Raw genomic sequence first — 15,467 nt, forward strand, 5'->3', positions numbered from 1 at the left:
TCAGAATGTTTCTGAGATTCCCCCCTCATTCTCCTGAATGCAGTATGTGACATCTAAAACCAATCGGCTGCAAAGTTGATGATTTGTTGTGTCATATTAAAGGAGGTGAACACTTAGGAAATGAAGTGTTTTGAGTTTTATATTTGTAATTAATTTAGATCACTTCCTAGAGAGCTGTTTTCACTTTGACATGAAAGAGTCTTTTTCTATTGATCAGTGTCAAAAAAGCCAAATTAAATCCATTGTTTATTCAAGGTTTTAAAACAATAAAACATAAAAACCTCCGGGGGGGGGGGGGTGACTACTTTTTATATGCACTGTACTTGGTTGAGAGAGGCATGGAAGGCTATGGACTGTGTGTGGATAGATGGGTATAAGGTCAGGTTGGCATAGATTAGATGGGCTGAAAAGTTGGATTCTGTACTAAAGGAAAGGTGGATGTGGGTTTTTGAGTAAAATATATTGTGTCTCCATCAAAATGCTCATCAATCTGGAGAACATTGCAAATCAGGGTGCCAGAGGTAAAAGAGTTTATCTGACCACAATTACCATTGTCTACCTGTGAATCTGTAGGGGACATCTGCTGTATTCGGTGCTCCCAGTGTGGCTTCCTGAAAATATCAGGGAGACCTGAGGCAGATTGGGAGACCATTTTGCCAAGCACCTACACTCAGTCCATCTGAGAATGTGGGATCTCCCAGAAGCTATTCATTTTAATTCTATTTCCCATTCCTATTCCAATATGTCGGCCTACGGTCTCTTCTACTCTCACAATGAGGCCACACTCAGGATGGAGGAGCAACATCTTGTATTCCATCTAGGTATCGATTTCTTGAACTTCCAGTGATGGCCGCCCCCTCACCATTCCCCATCCCCTTTTCCCTCTCTCACCTTATCCCCTTGCCTGCTCATTGCCTCCCTCTGGTGCTCCTCCCCCTTTTCTTTCTTCCCTGGCCTTCTGTCCTATCAGACTCCCCGTTCTCTCTCTCACCAATCAACTCCCATTTCTTTAGTTCATCCCTCCCCCTCCTAGTTTTAACCATGTGGTGAACTATGTGCCTGTCTGGACACGCCCCCTTCTGACTGCTCCTGTGGCTCCTCCCACAGGCCCCTGTATAAAGGCGATCGAGGTCTGATTCTCTGCCTCATTCTCCAGGATGTAGTATGATGGTCACTCACTGCTGGTTCCTTCTTCAGTCAATAAAAGCCGATATCTCGCCTTACGTCTCAGAGTGAGTTATTGACGGTGCATCAAACCATTACCTTGTGTTTCTCTCTCCCCTCCACCCCCTCCTCCTCATCTTTTTTTCTCCAGTCCTGCTGAAGGGTCTCGGCCCAAAACATTGACTATACATTTTTCTATAGATGCTGTCTGGCCAGCTGAGTTCCTCCAGAATTTTGAGTGTGTTGCTAAAACAATATCACCTAGTTTTGGACCCCAAAACCATTGGGAGAAGGATCAGAATCAGAATCACTTTATTGGCAGTGTGTGAAGTGTGCCAGAATTGACTGTGGTTCGATGCCAAGCATACAACACAGGACAATACGATAACAGACAACACGATAGTAACCAACAATTTACAAAATAGTGCAAACAGCCATGAGCAATCAACAATTAGCAAGTGGGCACATGTGCAAACGTCAAAAATAAAACTTAAATAAATGTAAAGTACAAACAGACTCAATAATTATCAACAGAACAAGGAAAGCAGGAAAGACCGATCAACGGATAATATGTATAGACAGTCAGGATATTACACCTGAGTGAGTTTTGCTGAGAAGCTGGATAGCTACAGGAAAGAAACTTTGGAGACCATGTGAAGTCCTGGTGGTGATGGACTTGTAGCATCTTCCTGATGGCAATTTGGTGAATAGGTGACTGCTAGGATGGGTGGAGTCAGCAGTAATTCTTCCAGCTCTTTTCTTTGCTCTGGTGATGATCAGGTCTTTCAATGTCAGTACAGTACTGGCAGCCAATGATCTTCCCCATTGAGTGGACCACTCGCTGCAATCAGAGAGGGAGGAAGCGGCGGGAAACTGAACCGTGATTGAGGTGGACACAACACTCTCAGTGAGTGAAATTCATCAGGAGATGGCCTGTGATGTTACATTCCTAAACTGACATAGGAAGAACAGTCTCCGCTGGACTTCCCCAGTGATGAGTGTAACATGCTTGTCCACTTCAATGTATTGGTAACAGAAGTGCCCAAAACACTAGTTTTAAACATTTCTATAAGATGTTCCCAACCACCACCATTTTCACACTCAGAACTATTCTGTTCTGCAATAGACAGACAACCAATTGATTTCAAGATGAATGACTTATGTAGCAATGAGTTCATAGGTTATGGAAAAATATGGCGCAGCATCTGACCCTTCAACTCATCATGATGCTGATAGCCCAATTCAAACTAATCCCATCTGCCTGTAGCTGATCTATATTCCTCTTTCCACAGCATGTTCACCGCTTGTCTAAATGCCTTTTAAATGTCACTATTCTATCTGCTTCCACTATGTTATATTGTTCTGTAATTTGGGGTGGCACGGTGTGTAGCAGTTAGCACAACACAATTACAGCACCAGCAACCCCTGTTCAATTCCTGTCACTGTCTGTAAGGAGTTTGTACTGTATTGTGCAAAAGTCTTAGGCACATCTGTATGGCAAGGGTGTCTAAGGGTTTTCCTCAGTACTGTAGTAATTTTATATATTACATTGTACTGCTGCAGCGGAAAAACAAATTTCATGACGTATGTGAGTGACAATAAACCTGGTTCAGATATGGGTCTCTATTGTGGACTGAGAGTGGGAAAGGGGCAAGGTGAGGGGAATCATGATTAAGAAAAGGGGAGGGGAGAGGGGAGGGAGTGGGAAGCACCAGACAGATAATCGGTAATGATCAATAAACCAATTGTTTGGAATCAAATGACCTTGCCTGGAGTCTCAGGGCCGGGTGTGTCTGTACCTGTGCCATTCCATGCCCCTGGCACTCCTTCTCTGCCACTTGTCCCACAACCCCTCCTGTGGCACTCCATCCTCACCATTCCCAACACCCTTTGCTCCCCCTAGATTGAAAAATTCACTCTCCAATCCATATTGACAAATACAGGACTGTACAAAGGTCTTAGGCACCCTAGCTGTACACAGTATATGTGCCTAGGACTGTGCTGTATGTTCTCCCTATGACTGTGTGGTTTTGCACTGTACTGTATGTTCTCCCTATGACTGTGTGGTTCTCCTCTGAGTGTCCTGGTTTCCTCACACAATCCAAAGACGTACAGATGGGTCAGAAGGCTAACTGATTGTATGGGTATAATGGGACAGCATGGGCTTGTTGGGTTGGGCTGGAAGGGTCTGTTACCATGCTGCATCTCTAAATAATTAATACAATTTAAATAATACTAATCACAACATCCTTTTAGAACAGAGCAGAGGAGGAATATCTTTAGCCAGAGAATGGTGAATCTGTGGAATTCGTTGCCACAGATGGCTGTGGAGAGCAAGTCATCGAGTTTATTTAAGGCCGAGGTTGATAAGTTCTTGATTAGTCAGGTTATGGTCAATGGTCAGTCAATGGTTATGGAGAGACGGCAGGAGAATGGGCTTGAGAGAGATAGTAAATAACACCAGAAGATAAAGGAGCAGAACTAGGCCATTTGGCCCATCAAATCTACTCCGATATTTCATCATAGCTAATCCATTTTTCCTCTTTGCACCAATCTTCTGCCTTCTCCCCGTATTCCTTCATGCCCTGACTAATCCAGACTCCATCAAGTTCTGCCTTAAATATACCCAATCACTTAGCCTCCACAGCCACCTGTGGCAATAACTTCCACAAATTCACCACTCTGGCTAAAGAAATTCCTCCTCTTCTCCATTCTAAAAGGACGTTTGGGGATGTATCCTCTGGTCTTAGACTCTCCCAGCATAGGAGACATCCTCTCCACATCCAGGTTGTTCACCATTTGACAGGTTTCAATGAGGTCACAGTTCATTCTTCTGAATTCCAGTGAATACAGACCCAGAGCCATCAAATGCTCCATATAACAAGCCATTCAAAGGGCAACATGTTATCTTCAATGTAATGGAAATATCCCCTTTCAAATAAACAACGGAATTTTATTTTTTAGAACTAATTTTAATCTATCTGGAAGTCAAAACCAACAAAAGAGTTTTGTACCCAGCTTGGTGATTATTTTACACAAGTGTCAATACATAGAATGACAGAGCAGATTCAATGGGCCAAATGGCCCAATTCCGCTGCTCTGTTTATAGTTTTAATAAGGAATTAAGAAGGAACATTGATCCAGAGAAGAGTTAGAACATGGAGTTTCCTGCAACAGTGATTCATTGTGGTAACATTTGGGAAAACTAGGACGACGTTGCACTCAATACAAACACCTGGAGGAAATCTGTGCAAGAGGGAGCAGTGCTACATGAGAGCGACCTCTGCTGTGCTGCAGAGAACAAGTGGGAGCTGCAAAAGGAGAGGCTGAACAACCAAAGACCCAACCAGTAACCACAGACACCACTTACTCATGTCCACACTGTGACGGTGGTGTCTGAAAAGAGGATGCTGACCAAGTTGCATGCCATCTTGGACAATGACTCCCATCCATTCCATAATGTACTGGTTAGGCACAGGAGTACATTCAGCCAGAGATTCATTCCACTGAGATGCAACACTGAGTGTCATAGGAAGTTATTCCTGCCTGTGGCCATCAAACTTTACAACTCCTCCCTCGGAGTGTCAGACACCCTGAGCCAATAAGCTGGTCCTGGACTAATTTCCACGGCATTATTTACTTATTATTATTTAATTATTTATGGTTTTATATTGCTATATTTCTTCACTATTCTTGGTTGGTGTGACTGTAACGAAACCCAATTTCCCTCGGGATCAATAAAGTATGTCTGTCTGTCTGTCTGGTTCCCAGATCAGCCTCTACAGCCGCTTAAGACAATGGCTTAGGGGTACATCAGACTCAACTCAAGTGTTCACACCACTACTGTGGCAACTGTGAGATAAAGATTTGGTTTGTGTGGTGAAACACCATCATAGACGAGTTGGGTGAAATCACCCATTTCCTTGCTGCTGATTTGGAACCTACCTGGTCCTTTGGCTCCACCATGGAGAATACGACCAAGCCGAAACACCACAGCTCGTTCATACTCCTGGACTGTCTGTAAGGAATATCCAATGAATGTCAATGGTTTAATACTCACTAATGACCTATAACACCTCTGATTAACTTTATTTGTCAGACATACATCAAAACATGCTGCGAAATGCATCAACAACCAACATACCTCAGGGTGTGCTAGGGGCAGCCAAGAAGTGTTGCAATGCTTCCAAATCCAACATAGCTTGCCCACAACTTGCTAACCCTAACCCTAATGAACACTGAAATAGAAACATAGAAAACAGGTGCCATTCGGCCCTTCGAGCCTGCACCGCCATTCAGTATGATCATGGCTGATCATCCAACTCAGAACCCTGTACCTGCTTTCTCTCCAACCCCCTGATCCCTTTAGCCACAAGGGCCATATCTAACTTCCTCTTAAATATAGCCAATGAACCGGCCTCAACTGTTTCCTGTGGCAGAGAATTCCACAAATAAACTGCATATGAACTCTTTAATTTTGTGTTTTATATTCTGTCTTTTTGCTCGTTCTTTCTTGGTGCCATTTGCACAAATGTTTTTTTTGTATGGGAGTGTGGGGGTGACGTCCTTCTTACTGTTTGCACAGTTGTTTTTTTGTATGGGGGGTGTGGGGCTGACGTCCTTGTTTTTTTGTATGGGGGGTGTGGGGGTGACGTCTTTGTTACTGGTTGCACAGTTGTTTTTTTGTATGGGGGGTGTGGGGCTGACATCCTTGTTTTTTTGTATGGGGGGTGTGGGGGTGACGCCTTTGTTACTGGTTGCACAGTTGTTTTTTTGTATGGGGGGTGTGGGGATGACGTCCTTGTTTTTTTGTATGGGGGGTGTGGGGGTGACGTCCTTGTTTTTTTGTATGGGGGGTGTGGGGGTGACGTCCTTGTTACTGTTTGCACAGTTGTTTTTTGTGTGGGGATGACGTTCTTGTTTTTTGTATGGGGGGTGTGGGGGTGATGTCCTTGTTTTTTTGTATGGGGGATGTGGGGGTGACGTCCTTGTTTTTTTGTATGGGGGGTGTGGGGGTGACGTCCTTGTTACTGTTTGCACAGTTGTTTTTTGTGTGGGGATGACGTCCTTGTTTTTTGTATGGGGGGTGTGGGGGTGACATCCTTGTTTTTTTGTATGGGGGGTGTGGGGGTGACGTCCTTGTTTTTTTGTATGGGGGGTGTGGGGTTGATACCCTTGCTGCCATGTGCACAATTTTTTTTTGGAGAGTGAGGGGTTGTTGTTCTTGTTGCCATTTGCTCAATTTATTTTTTTTTGCATGGAGGGGCTTGACGTCAGAAACATAGAAACATCGAAAACCCACAGCACAATACAGACCAACATGCTGTGCCGAACATATCTGTAACTTAGAAATTACCTCCACCACCATCACCAGCAGCCCATTTCATGCAGTCATCAACCTCTGCATAAAACACTTACCCCTGACATCTCCTCTCCCTCTACTTCCAAGCAAGTTAAAACTGTGCCCTCTTGTGCTAGCCAATTCAGCACTGGGAAAAAGCTTCTGATGATCCACACGATCAATACCTCTCATCATCTTATACTGTCACATCTCAAACCATCGGTCTGAGTGCATCCTATCGATCCTCCCACACGTACTGTCTCCAAGCTACTTCTATTTGTGAACCAACAGCCCCTTCCTCCTTCTCTTCAGTTTCATTCCCACCCCACAACAATTCTAGTTTAAACTCTCCCCAATAGCAAACCTCCCTGCCAGGATGATGCCCCCTCCCCCGGATTCAAGTGCAAACCATCCTTTTTGTACAGGTCATGCCTGCTCCAAAAGAGGTTCCAATGATCCAGAAATCTGAATTCCTACCCCCTGCTCCAATCCTTCAGCCATGTATTTATCCTCCACCTCACTCTATTCCAATACTCACTGTCGCGTGGCCTGAGATTACCACCTTTGAGGTCCTGCTTCTCAACTTCCTTCCTATCTCCATGTAGTCTGTTCTCCTCCCTTTTCCTACTTATGTCGTTGGTACCAACATGTACCACAACCTCTGGCTGTTCACCTTCCCACTTTAGGATATCGTGGTCGCAATCAGAAACATCCCGGACCCTGGCACCTGGGAGGCAAACTACCATCCGTATTTCTTTCCTGCATCCACAGAATTGTCTGTCTGACCCCCTAACTATAGAGTCCCTTGTCACTGCTGCCTTCTTCCTTTCCCTACCCTTCTGAGCCACAGGGCCAGACTCTGTGCCAGAGGTGCGGCCACTGTTGCTTCCCCCAGGTAGGCCGTCCACCCCAACAGTACTCAAACAGGAGTACTTATTGTTAAGTGGGACAGCCACTAGGGTACTGTCCCGTATCTGACCCTTGCCCTTCCCTCTCCTGACTGTTACCCACTTACCAGTCTCTCGAGGCCCCGGTGTGACTATTTGCCCATAGCTCCTATCTATCACCTCCTCACTTTCCCTGACAAGGCAAAAGTCGTTGAGCTGCAGCTCCAGTTTCCTAACCCAGTCCCTAAGGAGCTGCAGCTCGACACACCTGGCACAGATGTGGCCATCCAGGAGGCTGGGAGTCTCCCAGACATCCCACATCTGACACCCAGTACAGAACACCGGCCTCACAGACATACTTCCTGTTTCTATTAGAAACATCGAAAACCTTGTGGTGAACTACATATACCTGTCTGGACACGCCACCACCCCCCCACCGCTGATTGCTCCTGTGGCTCCTCCCATGGACCCCGGTATAAAGGCGATTGGAGACACCGCCCCAGCCTCAGTCTCCAGGATGTAGTGTGGTGGTCAATTGCTGCTTGTTCTTTCTTCCAGCTAATAAAAGCCAATATCTCACCTCACGTCTCAGAGTTATTGATGGTGCATCAATTTTATTGGCTGGAAGTTTTAAAACATGGAAAGCATTTTACATCCGGAAAAATTAGACATTGATCCTCAAGACTCAGAAGCAGCTCTTGCCTTTGAACTCTGGCTTGCATGCTTCCAATCATACTTGGAACAGATTCCACAGTAGTCCAAGTAGGGTCTGACCAGGGTCCTATATAGTTGCAACTTTATCTCTCAGTTCCTAAATTCAGCTCCATGATTGATGAAGGCCAATACACTGCATGCATTCTTAACCACAGAGTCAACCTGCACAGCTGCTTCGAGTGCCCTATGGACTCGGACCCCAAGATCCCTCTGGTCCTCCACACTGTAAGAGTCTTACCATTAATACTACATTCTGCCATCATATTTGACCTACCAAAACAAACCACTTCACACTTATCCGGGTTGAACTCCAATTGCCACTCCTCAGCACGGTTTTGCATCCTATCAATGTCCTGCTGTAACCTCTGACAGCTCTCTACACTCTCCACAACACCTCCAACCTTTGTGTAATCAGCACCCTTATGAACCCATCCCTCCACTTTCTCATCCAGGTCATTTATAAAAATCACGAAGAGTAAGGGTCCCAGAACAGATCCCTGAGGCACTCCACTGGTGACCGACCTCCATGCAGAATATGACCCATTTACAACCACTCTTTGCCTTCTGTGGGCAAGCCAGTTCTGGATCCACAAAGCAATGTCCCTTGGATCCCATGCATCTTTACTCTCTCAATAAGCCTTGCATGGAGATACTTTATCAAATGCCTTGCTGAAGTCCATATACATCTACTGCTCTTCCTTCATCAATGTGTTTAGTCACATCCTCAAAAAATTCAATCAGGCTCATAAGGCACGACCTACCCTTGACAAAGCCATGCTGACTATTCCTAATCACATTGTTTTTTGTCTGGAGGAGGTTGATGTTCTTGTTGACATTTGTATGACTGACTTTTGTGCAGGGGGGTTAATGTTTTATTTTTTTACTTTGAACTAGTTGCATGGTCCTTCCTTGTTTTGTGATTGTCTGTGGGGAAGATTAATCTCAGGGTTGTTTTCTCCAGTCCTGCTGAAGGGTTTCGGCCCGAAACATCAGCTGTATTCGTTTCTATAGATGCTGCCTGACCTGCCAAGTTCCTCCACATTTTGCATGTGTTGTTTTGGATTTCCAGCATCTGCAGATTTCCTCTTGTTTGTTCTTTACTGCATACATCCTTTGACAATAAATGTATTTTGAATCCTTTGAATCCTAATCCATACGCTTTTGGACTGTGGGAGGAAACCAGAGCATCCAGAGGAAACCCAGACAACTACAAGGAGAACGTAATAACTTCCTTCAGACAGCAGTGGGAATTGATCAGTGATCGATGACACTGTCCCTTAGGATCTAGGTGCAAGGTGTTTTGTTGCCTCTCGGGATGGTATGCCTGACAGTAAGGTGAACATCATGGGATTGAGAAGGAATGGATGACAGTAGTAGACTTTTGGAGCAGTGATCCAGGGGGATTTTAGGGCATGAGTTCAAATCCTGTGACACAAACCAGCAGAGATTAGTGTACAACCCGGTGCCTCACTGCACTGCACAGGACTCCACAGGTATCACCGTTTGAGGGGTTTGGAAGAGGGACATGCGATAACACTTGAGACCTCCACCCTTCTTTTCCCCCATCCCCTGTTCATGGACTGTTTGCCCACTTTAGGGAAGAGGCTACGAAGCATCCACATCGGACCCACCAGACTCAAAAACAGTTACTTTCCCAAGCAGTAAGACTGATTAACACCTCTACCCATTAACCCACCCTCCACACCCCCAACTACCACTACTTCATCATTTCACCTTATGTACAGACACTCTTGTGTCTAGTATCACTTTATGGACATACAATCAATCTATGCTATCTTATGTGTTTACATTTATTGTGTTCTTTGTCTTATTGTGTTTTTTTGTACTGTATCAGATCCAGAGGAACAATTATTTTATTTTCCTCTACTCTTGTGTACTGGAAATGACATTAAACAATTGTGAATCTCAAAACAGCTCTACAAAGCCTCCTACCTGACTCCCTAGATTAGCAGAAGATGTGCACAGAGGATGATTAGCCGAGCATCTCAGATAGTTACCGAACATTCCATAAAAACTGCACAAAGAGACGATGGTCGATCACCTTTGTTACATCAACCTCAAAAGACAGCATCTCCTGGTGGCCACCCATTTCAATACCAAATGCCATTTCCATTCCAACATGTCTGCTCCTGGCCTTCTCTACTGCCGCAACGAGGCCACTCTCAGGACAAGGAGCAGCTCCTCATATTCCATCTAGAAAGCCGCCAACCTGATGGCATAAACATCAGTTTCTCCAACTTGTGGTAACCGCACACCTGTTTTCTTCCCCCTACCCACTCCATCGCCAAAACCTTTTTTTTTCCTCCATTCTGATTACCCTCTCACTTCTTACCTTCTACCTCCCCGCGCTGCCCTCATGACCAGCGCATTGCCTCCCTCAGGTGCCCCTCCTCCTTCCCTTTCTCCCTTGGTCCACTCTCCTCTCCAATGATTCCTTCTTTTTTACCTTTTCCATCTGTCACCTCCCAGCTTCTCACTTCAACAACCCTCCTCCCCCTTACCTGGTCTCATTTATCACCTGCTCCTCCCCTTCCACCCCACTCTTATTCTGACTTCTATCCCTTCCTTTCCAGTCCTGATGAATGGTCTCAGCCCAAAGCATTGATTGTTTATTCTTCTCTGTAGATGCTGCCTGACCTGCTGAGTTCCTGCAGCATTTTGTGTGTGTTGCCCAAGAAACACTTACCTTAATACAGAGCCAGATGGACAGGGGGAAGGTTGCAAGAATGAAGATTATTGAGCCGACAATGAGAAGCCATTCACCCCATCTTAACCCTGGCAAGAGAGTCATAGTGTTGAGAAGCTTTACCATGAACAACAAGAGTGAATGTGCAGATTGTTTTTATTACTTAACCAACCAATATCTTCTGATTTCTGTTCTTCTTTTGTGATCACCTCCAAGCTCAGTGCATTCAGATGTCTTTTGAAGTGAGTCATGATCAAACTCTCTTCTGCCCCAGACTGGAAGTCCTGTTGATCCCTGAAAGGCACAGGCGACAATCAATAACGGATAAGCCACCACATACAGACACTGGGCTGGGCTAAGTCAAGATTAGGCGTTGCATGTATCCAGTAGATCTGCCAAGGTTGCTAAGGGACTGAGGCACAGCAGTATCATGGGATCATGGGCTGTCAAATTTCTTAAAAGGGCTACTGTCCTTATTATACAGGACACAAACCACTCTGTATAGATAAGTGGTCAAGAAGGCGTATAGTCTGTCGGCCTTCATTCATCAAGGGAACAAACATATTAGTATGGAAAAGGCCTTTCTGATCCAAAGACCTGCAATGCCCAACATCCCACCAATTTAACCCTGGCCTCATCACAGGACAATTTACAATGACCAATTAAATTACAAACCAGTACATCTTTGGATTGTGGGAGGAAACTGGAACACCCGGAGGAAATCCATGTGCTCTTGGATATACAAGCTTTCTTACAGAGGATGCTAGGATTGAGCTCTGAACTCTGATGCCCCATGTTATAATAGTGTCTAATAGTGTCTCGCTAACCACTACACCACCGTGGGCCCCCACCCCACAGCGAATGGTGAGGTGGTGATTGTGAATTCACAGGGAGTACAGTGTGGGACAGTTTAAGGACAGTTATTTTGGACGGAGAGCACCTGTGTTATTTTGGGAAGCTAAGCTATCACACGTGGTAGCCTCCTGTGCTTTTCTGGTATTGAGTTACTGCTTGTGGTTGACTGACGGACACATTACAGGATGGGAGTGGCCGGGATAAGCAAATGGTGGGCAGGGTCGTCACTCCAGAGTTTTGATAGAATACAGAATGTTACAGCACAATTCAGACCCTTCGGCCCACAATGTTATGTCAACCTTTTAACCCTCTTTAAGATCAATCTAACCCTTTCCTCCCACATAGGCCTTAATTTTTCTAACATCCATGGGCCAATCCAGAATCTCTTAAATGCCCCTAATGTGTTGCCTCTACCACTGCCTCTGGCAAAGGGTTCCATGTACCCACCATTCTCTGTGTATAAAACCCTACCTGCCATCCACCCCTCAACAATTTCCTCTAATCACCTGAAAATCATGACTCCTGGTATTAGCCATTTCCACCCTGGGGAAAAGTCTCTGGCTGTCCACAACTGCATGTTCTTCATTTTCCAGGACCAAGAACAACTGATCTCTACAAACAGAATGCAGAATAAGCCTCTCGGTCCCTCCAGCCTAACATGTCGCTTAACACGACCAAGAGCAATCCTTTAGATGGTTAATCTCTAGAACAATGCACCTGGGAAAAAAGATTGTTAAATCTTTCTCATTCAGTACATCGCTGCTAAACATTTAACGAAAACCGGGATGAGGGAGCATATACTAGCTATTCTGTTTTGGCTTCCTGTATCTTTTAGAGTTGATTTTAAAGGTCTCTTATACTTATACTTTACTTTATTGTCACCAAACAATTGATACTAGAGCGTACAATCACCACAGCGATATTTGATTCTGTGCTTCGCGCTCCCTGAAGTAGAAATTGAAGTAAATATAATAAAAATTTAAATTATAAATCATAATTAGAAAATAGAGAAGGGAAAGTAAGGTAGTGCAAGTCAGGTCCGGATATTTGGAAGGTACGGCCCAGATCCTGGTCAGGATCCATTCAGCAGTCTTATCATAGTTGGATAAAAGCTGTTCCCAAATCTGGCCATATGAATCTTCATGCTCCTGAAACTTCTCCTGGAGGGAAGAGGGACAAAAAGTGTATTGGCTGGGTGGGTTGTGTCTTACTGGTTTTTAAAGCTCTCAATGATCAGGGATGGGAGTACATCACAAAATCGTTTCTGTTTTATAAACCTGCTCGAGCTCTCAGGTCTTCTTCCACTGGTCTCTTAAATGTAAACAGTCTCCCTCAGAAATTAATTGGCAGGTTAGCTTTTTTTGAACCAAGCTCCTAAAGGAACTCAAACCCTAAGACCATAAGAGATGCCGACTCAGCTGACACTTTTAAATGCCAGCTCAAAACCCATTTATTTAACCTTGCTTTTAACCAACATCAAATTGACTTTTATTTTCATGTTTGTAACTGTGAAGCACTTTGAACATTGTATGAAAAATGCTCAGTTAATAAAATTATTTTTATTATTATTATTATTAAGTACACTTAAGTCATAAAAATGTGTTATCGAATCAGTGTCTCCTGCAGCTCAGAAACAGGCCATTGAGCTCAGCATAACCATGCTCAATGTTCTGCCTATCCTGTACTGGTCTATTTCAGCATCCATCTGAATGCCTCACGATAGTCTCTAATTCCACCACCTTCTCTGTCAGGTACCAACCGCCCTCTCTATAAGAAACGTCTCCCGAAGGCCCTCTTTAAAATTCCTCCCTCTCACTCTAAGCCAACACCATTGGGTTTTCAATCCCCCTGCCACAGGATGAAGATTATTACTATCTCGTTAGTCTATGCCTCTCATAAATCTCTGTCAGTCACCTCTCAGCTTGCTTTGCCTAACAAGCACAGCCTAAACAGTTTCTTCCCATCACTAAAGTCGTACAATCCAGATAACCTGAAACTTGTCTTCCCCACAGACAGCCACAAAACAAAGAACCATGGAACCTGTTCAAAGTAAGAAACGTCATATGACAACTGCTCTGCCTGTGACCACAAGAAAATGCAGGGAGTTACGGACACAGCTCAGCACGTCACGGAAAGCAGCCTCCCTCGACAGGCCGTCTACACTTCTCACTGCCTCAGTAAAGCAGCCAGCATAATCAAAGACCCCACCCACCCTGACATTTTCTCTTCTCCCCTCACCCATCGGGCAGAAGTCTGGAAGCACGTACCATCAGGCTCAAGGACAGTCTCTATTATCAGATTATTGAGCGGGCCTCTTGTACAATAAGGTGGACACCTGGTATCACAATCTACCCTGTTATGATCTTGCACCTTATCATTTACCTACACCACACTTTTAACTGCCCTTGCCTTATGGCCTCTAGACCATAAGGATGAAAGTGAGTAGATGTGTGAATGACGGAGAGATAGGTGGCTAGACAGACTGGGACAGACAGCTAGATAGACCATAAAACCATAAGACATAGCTGCAGAATTAGGCCATTCGACCCTTTGAATTTGCTCTGCTATTTCATCATGGCCGATTTATTATCCCTCTCAAGCACATTCTCCTGTCTTCTCCCCATAAATCATAACACCCTGACTAATCAAGAAGCTATCAACATCTGCTTTAAAGGTACCTATTGCTTAGCACACTGCTCCTACATTTCGGGGTGTTCTGGAGTTGTGAGTTCAGATCCAGCAACATCTGTAAGCAGTCTGTAAATCCTCCCAGTGGAATGAGTGGGTTTTCTCCGGGGGCACCAGTTCCCTCCCACAGTCCAAAGACATACCAGGTAAGTTAATTGATCATTGTAAATTGTCCTGTGATTCGGGCAGGGTTAAATTGGGGTTGTTTGAGGTTGCTGGGCAGCAGAGTTCAATAGGCAAGGCCTATTCCACACTGTATCTCTAAATAAATAAATATAATGACTTAGCTTCCACAGCCATCTGTGGCAACAAATTCTACAGATTCACCACCTTCTGGCTAAAGAAATTCCTTCTCATCTCTGCAGGTAGATACCATCATGTGGGTCAGAACCAATAACCTGATTTAAGAATCATTTTGTTATTTGGTGTGGTGCAGGGATGGTGGAGAGCCCTCCTGAACTCCAACCCCCACACCCACATGCTGCAGCAATCAGGCCTTTCAGCCCATCACGCGGGTGAGCTTGGAATGTGGATCAGTACTTGGAGCTCTGATGTTGAAGCCATTACGGAGACCTGGATGGCTCGGGGGCAGGAATGGTTACTTCGAGTGCCAGGCTTTAGAAGTCCAAGAAAGGACAGGGAGGGAGGCAAACGAGGTGGGGGCATGGCACTGTTGATCAGAGATAGTGTCACAGCTGCAGAAAAGGAGGAAGTCATGGAGGGGTTGTCTATGGAGTCTCTTTGGGTGGAAGTTAGGAACAGGAAGGGGTCAATAACTCTACTGGGTGTTTTTTATAGACCACCCAATAGTAAAAGGGACATCGAGGAGCAGATAGGGAGACAGATTCTGGAAAGGTGTAGTAATAACAGGGTTGTCAAGGTGGGAATTTTTAATTTCCCAAGTATCGATTGGCATGTCCCTAGAGCGAGGGGTTTAGATGGGGTGAAGTTTGTTAGGTGTGTTCAGGAAGGTTTCTTGACACAATACGTAGATAAGCCAACAAGAGGAGAGGCTGTACTTGATCTGGTATTGGGAAATGAACCTGGTCAGGTGTCAGGTCTCTCAGTGGGAGAGCATTTTGGAGATAGTGATCACAATTCTATCTCCTTT

At 44.8% G+C, this 15,467-nt stretch overlaps 1 protein-coding gene across 2 annotated transcripts in view; it reads right to left on the reverse strand.

Annotated features, from left to right (window-relative positions):
• LOC132393577 (stomatin-like) overlaps window positions 1-15,467 on the reverse strand; it is a 53,867-nt gene that overhangs the window by 33,421 nt on the left and 4,979 nt on the right. For both annotated transcript variants that reach the window (XM_059969014.1, XM_059969013.1), the window contains exons 2-4: window positions 10,986-11,107; window positions 10,814-10,902; window positions 5,110-5,182 (exon numbers count right to left, since the gene is read on the reverse strand). In XM_059969014.1, coding sequence (XP_059824997.1) covers window positions 5,110-5,182; window positions 10,814-10,902; window positions 10,986-11,064 — 241 coding nt within the window. In that variant the 5' untranslated portion in view covers window positions 11,065-11,107. The remainder of the gene's footprint in view (window positions 1-5,109; window positions 5,183-10,813; window positions 10,903-10,985; window positions 11,108-15,467) is intronic.

The sequence above is a fragment of the Hypanus sabinus genome, chromosome 4, assembly GCF_030144855.1.
Source record: "Hypanus sabinus isolate sHypSab1 chromosome 4, sHypSab1.hap1, whole genome shotgun sequence".
Taxonomy (NCBI): Eukaryota; Metazoa; Chordata; class Chondrichthyes; order Myliobatiformes; family Dasyatidae; genus Hypanus; species Hypanus sabinus.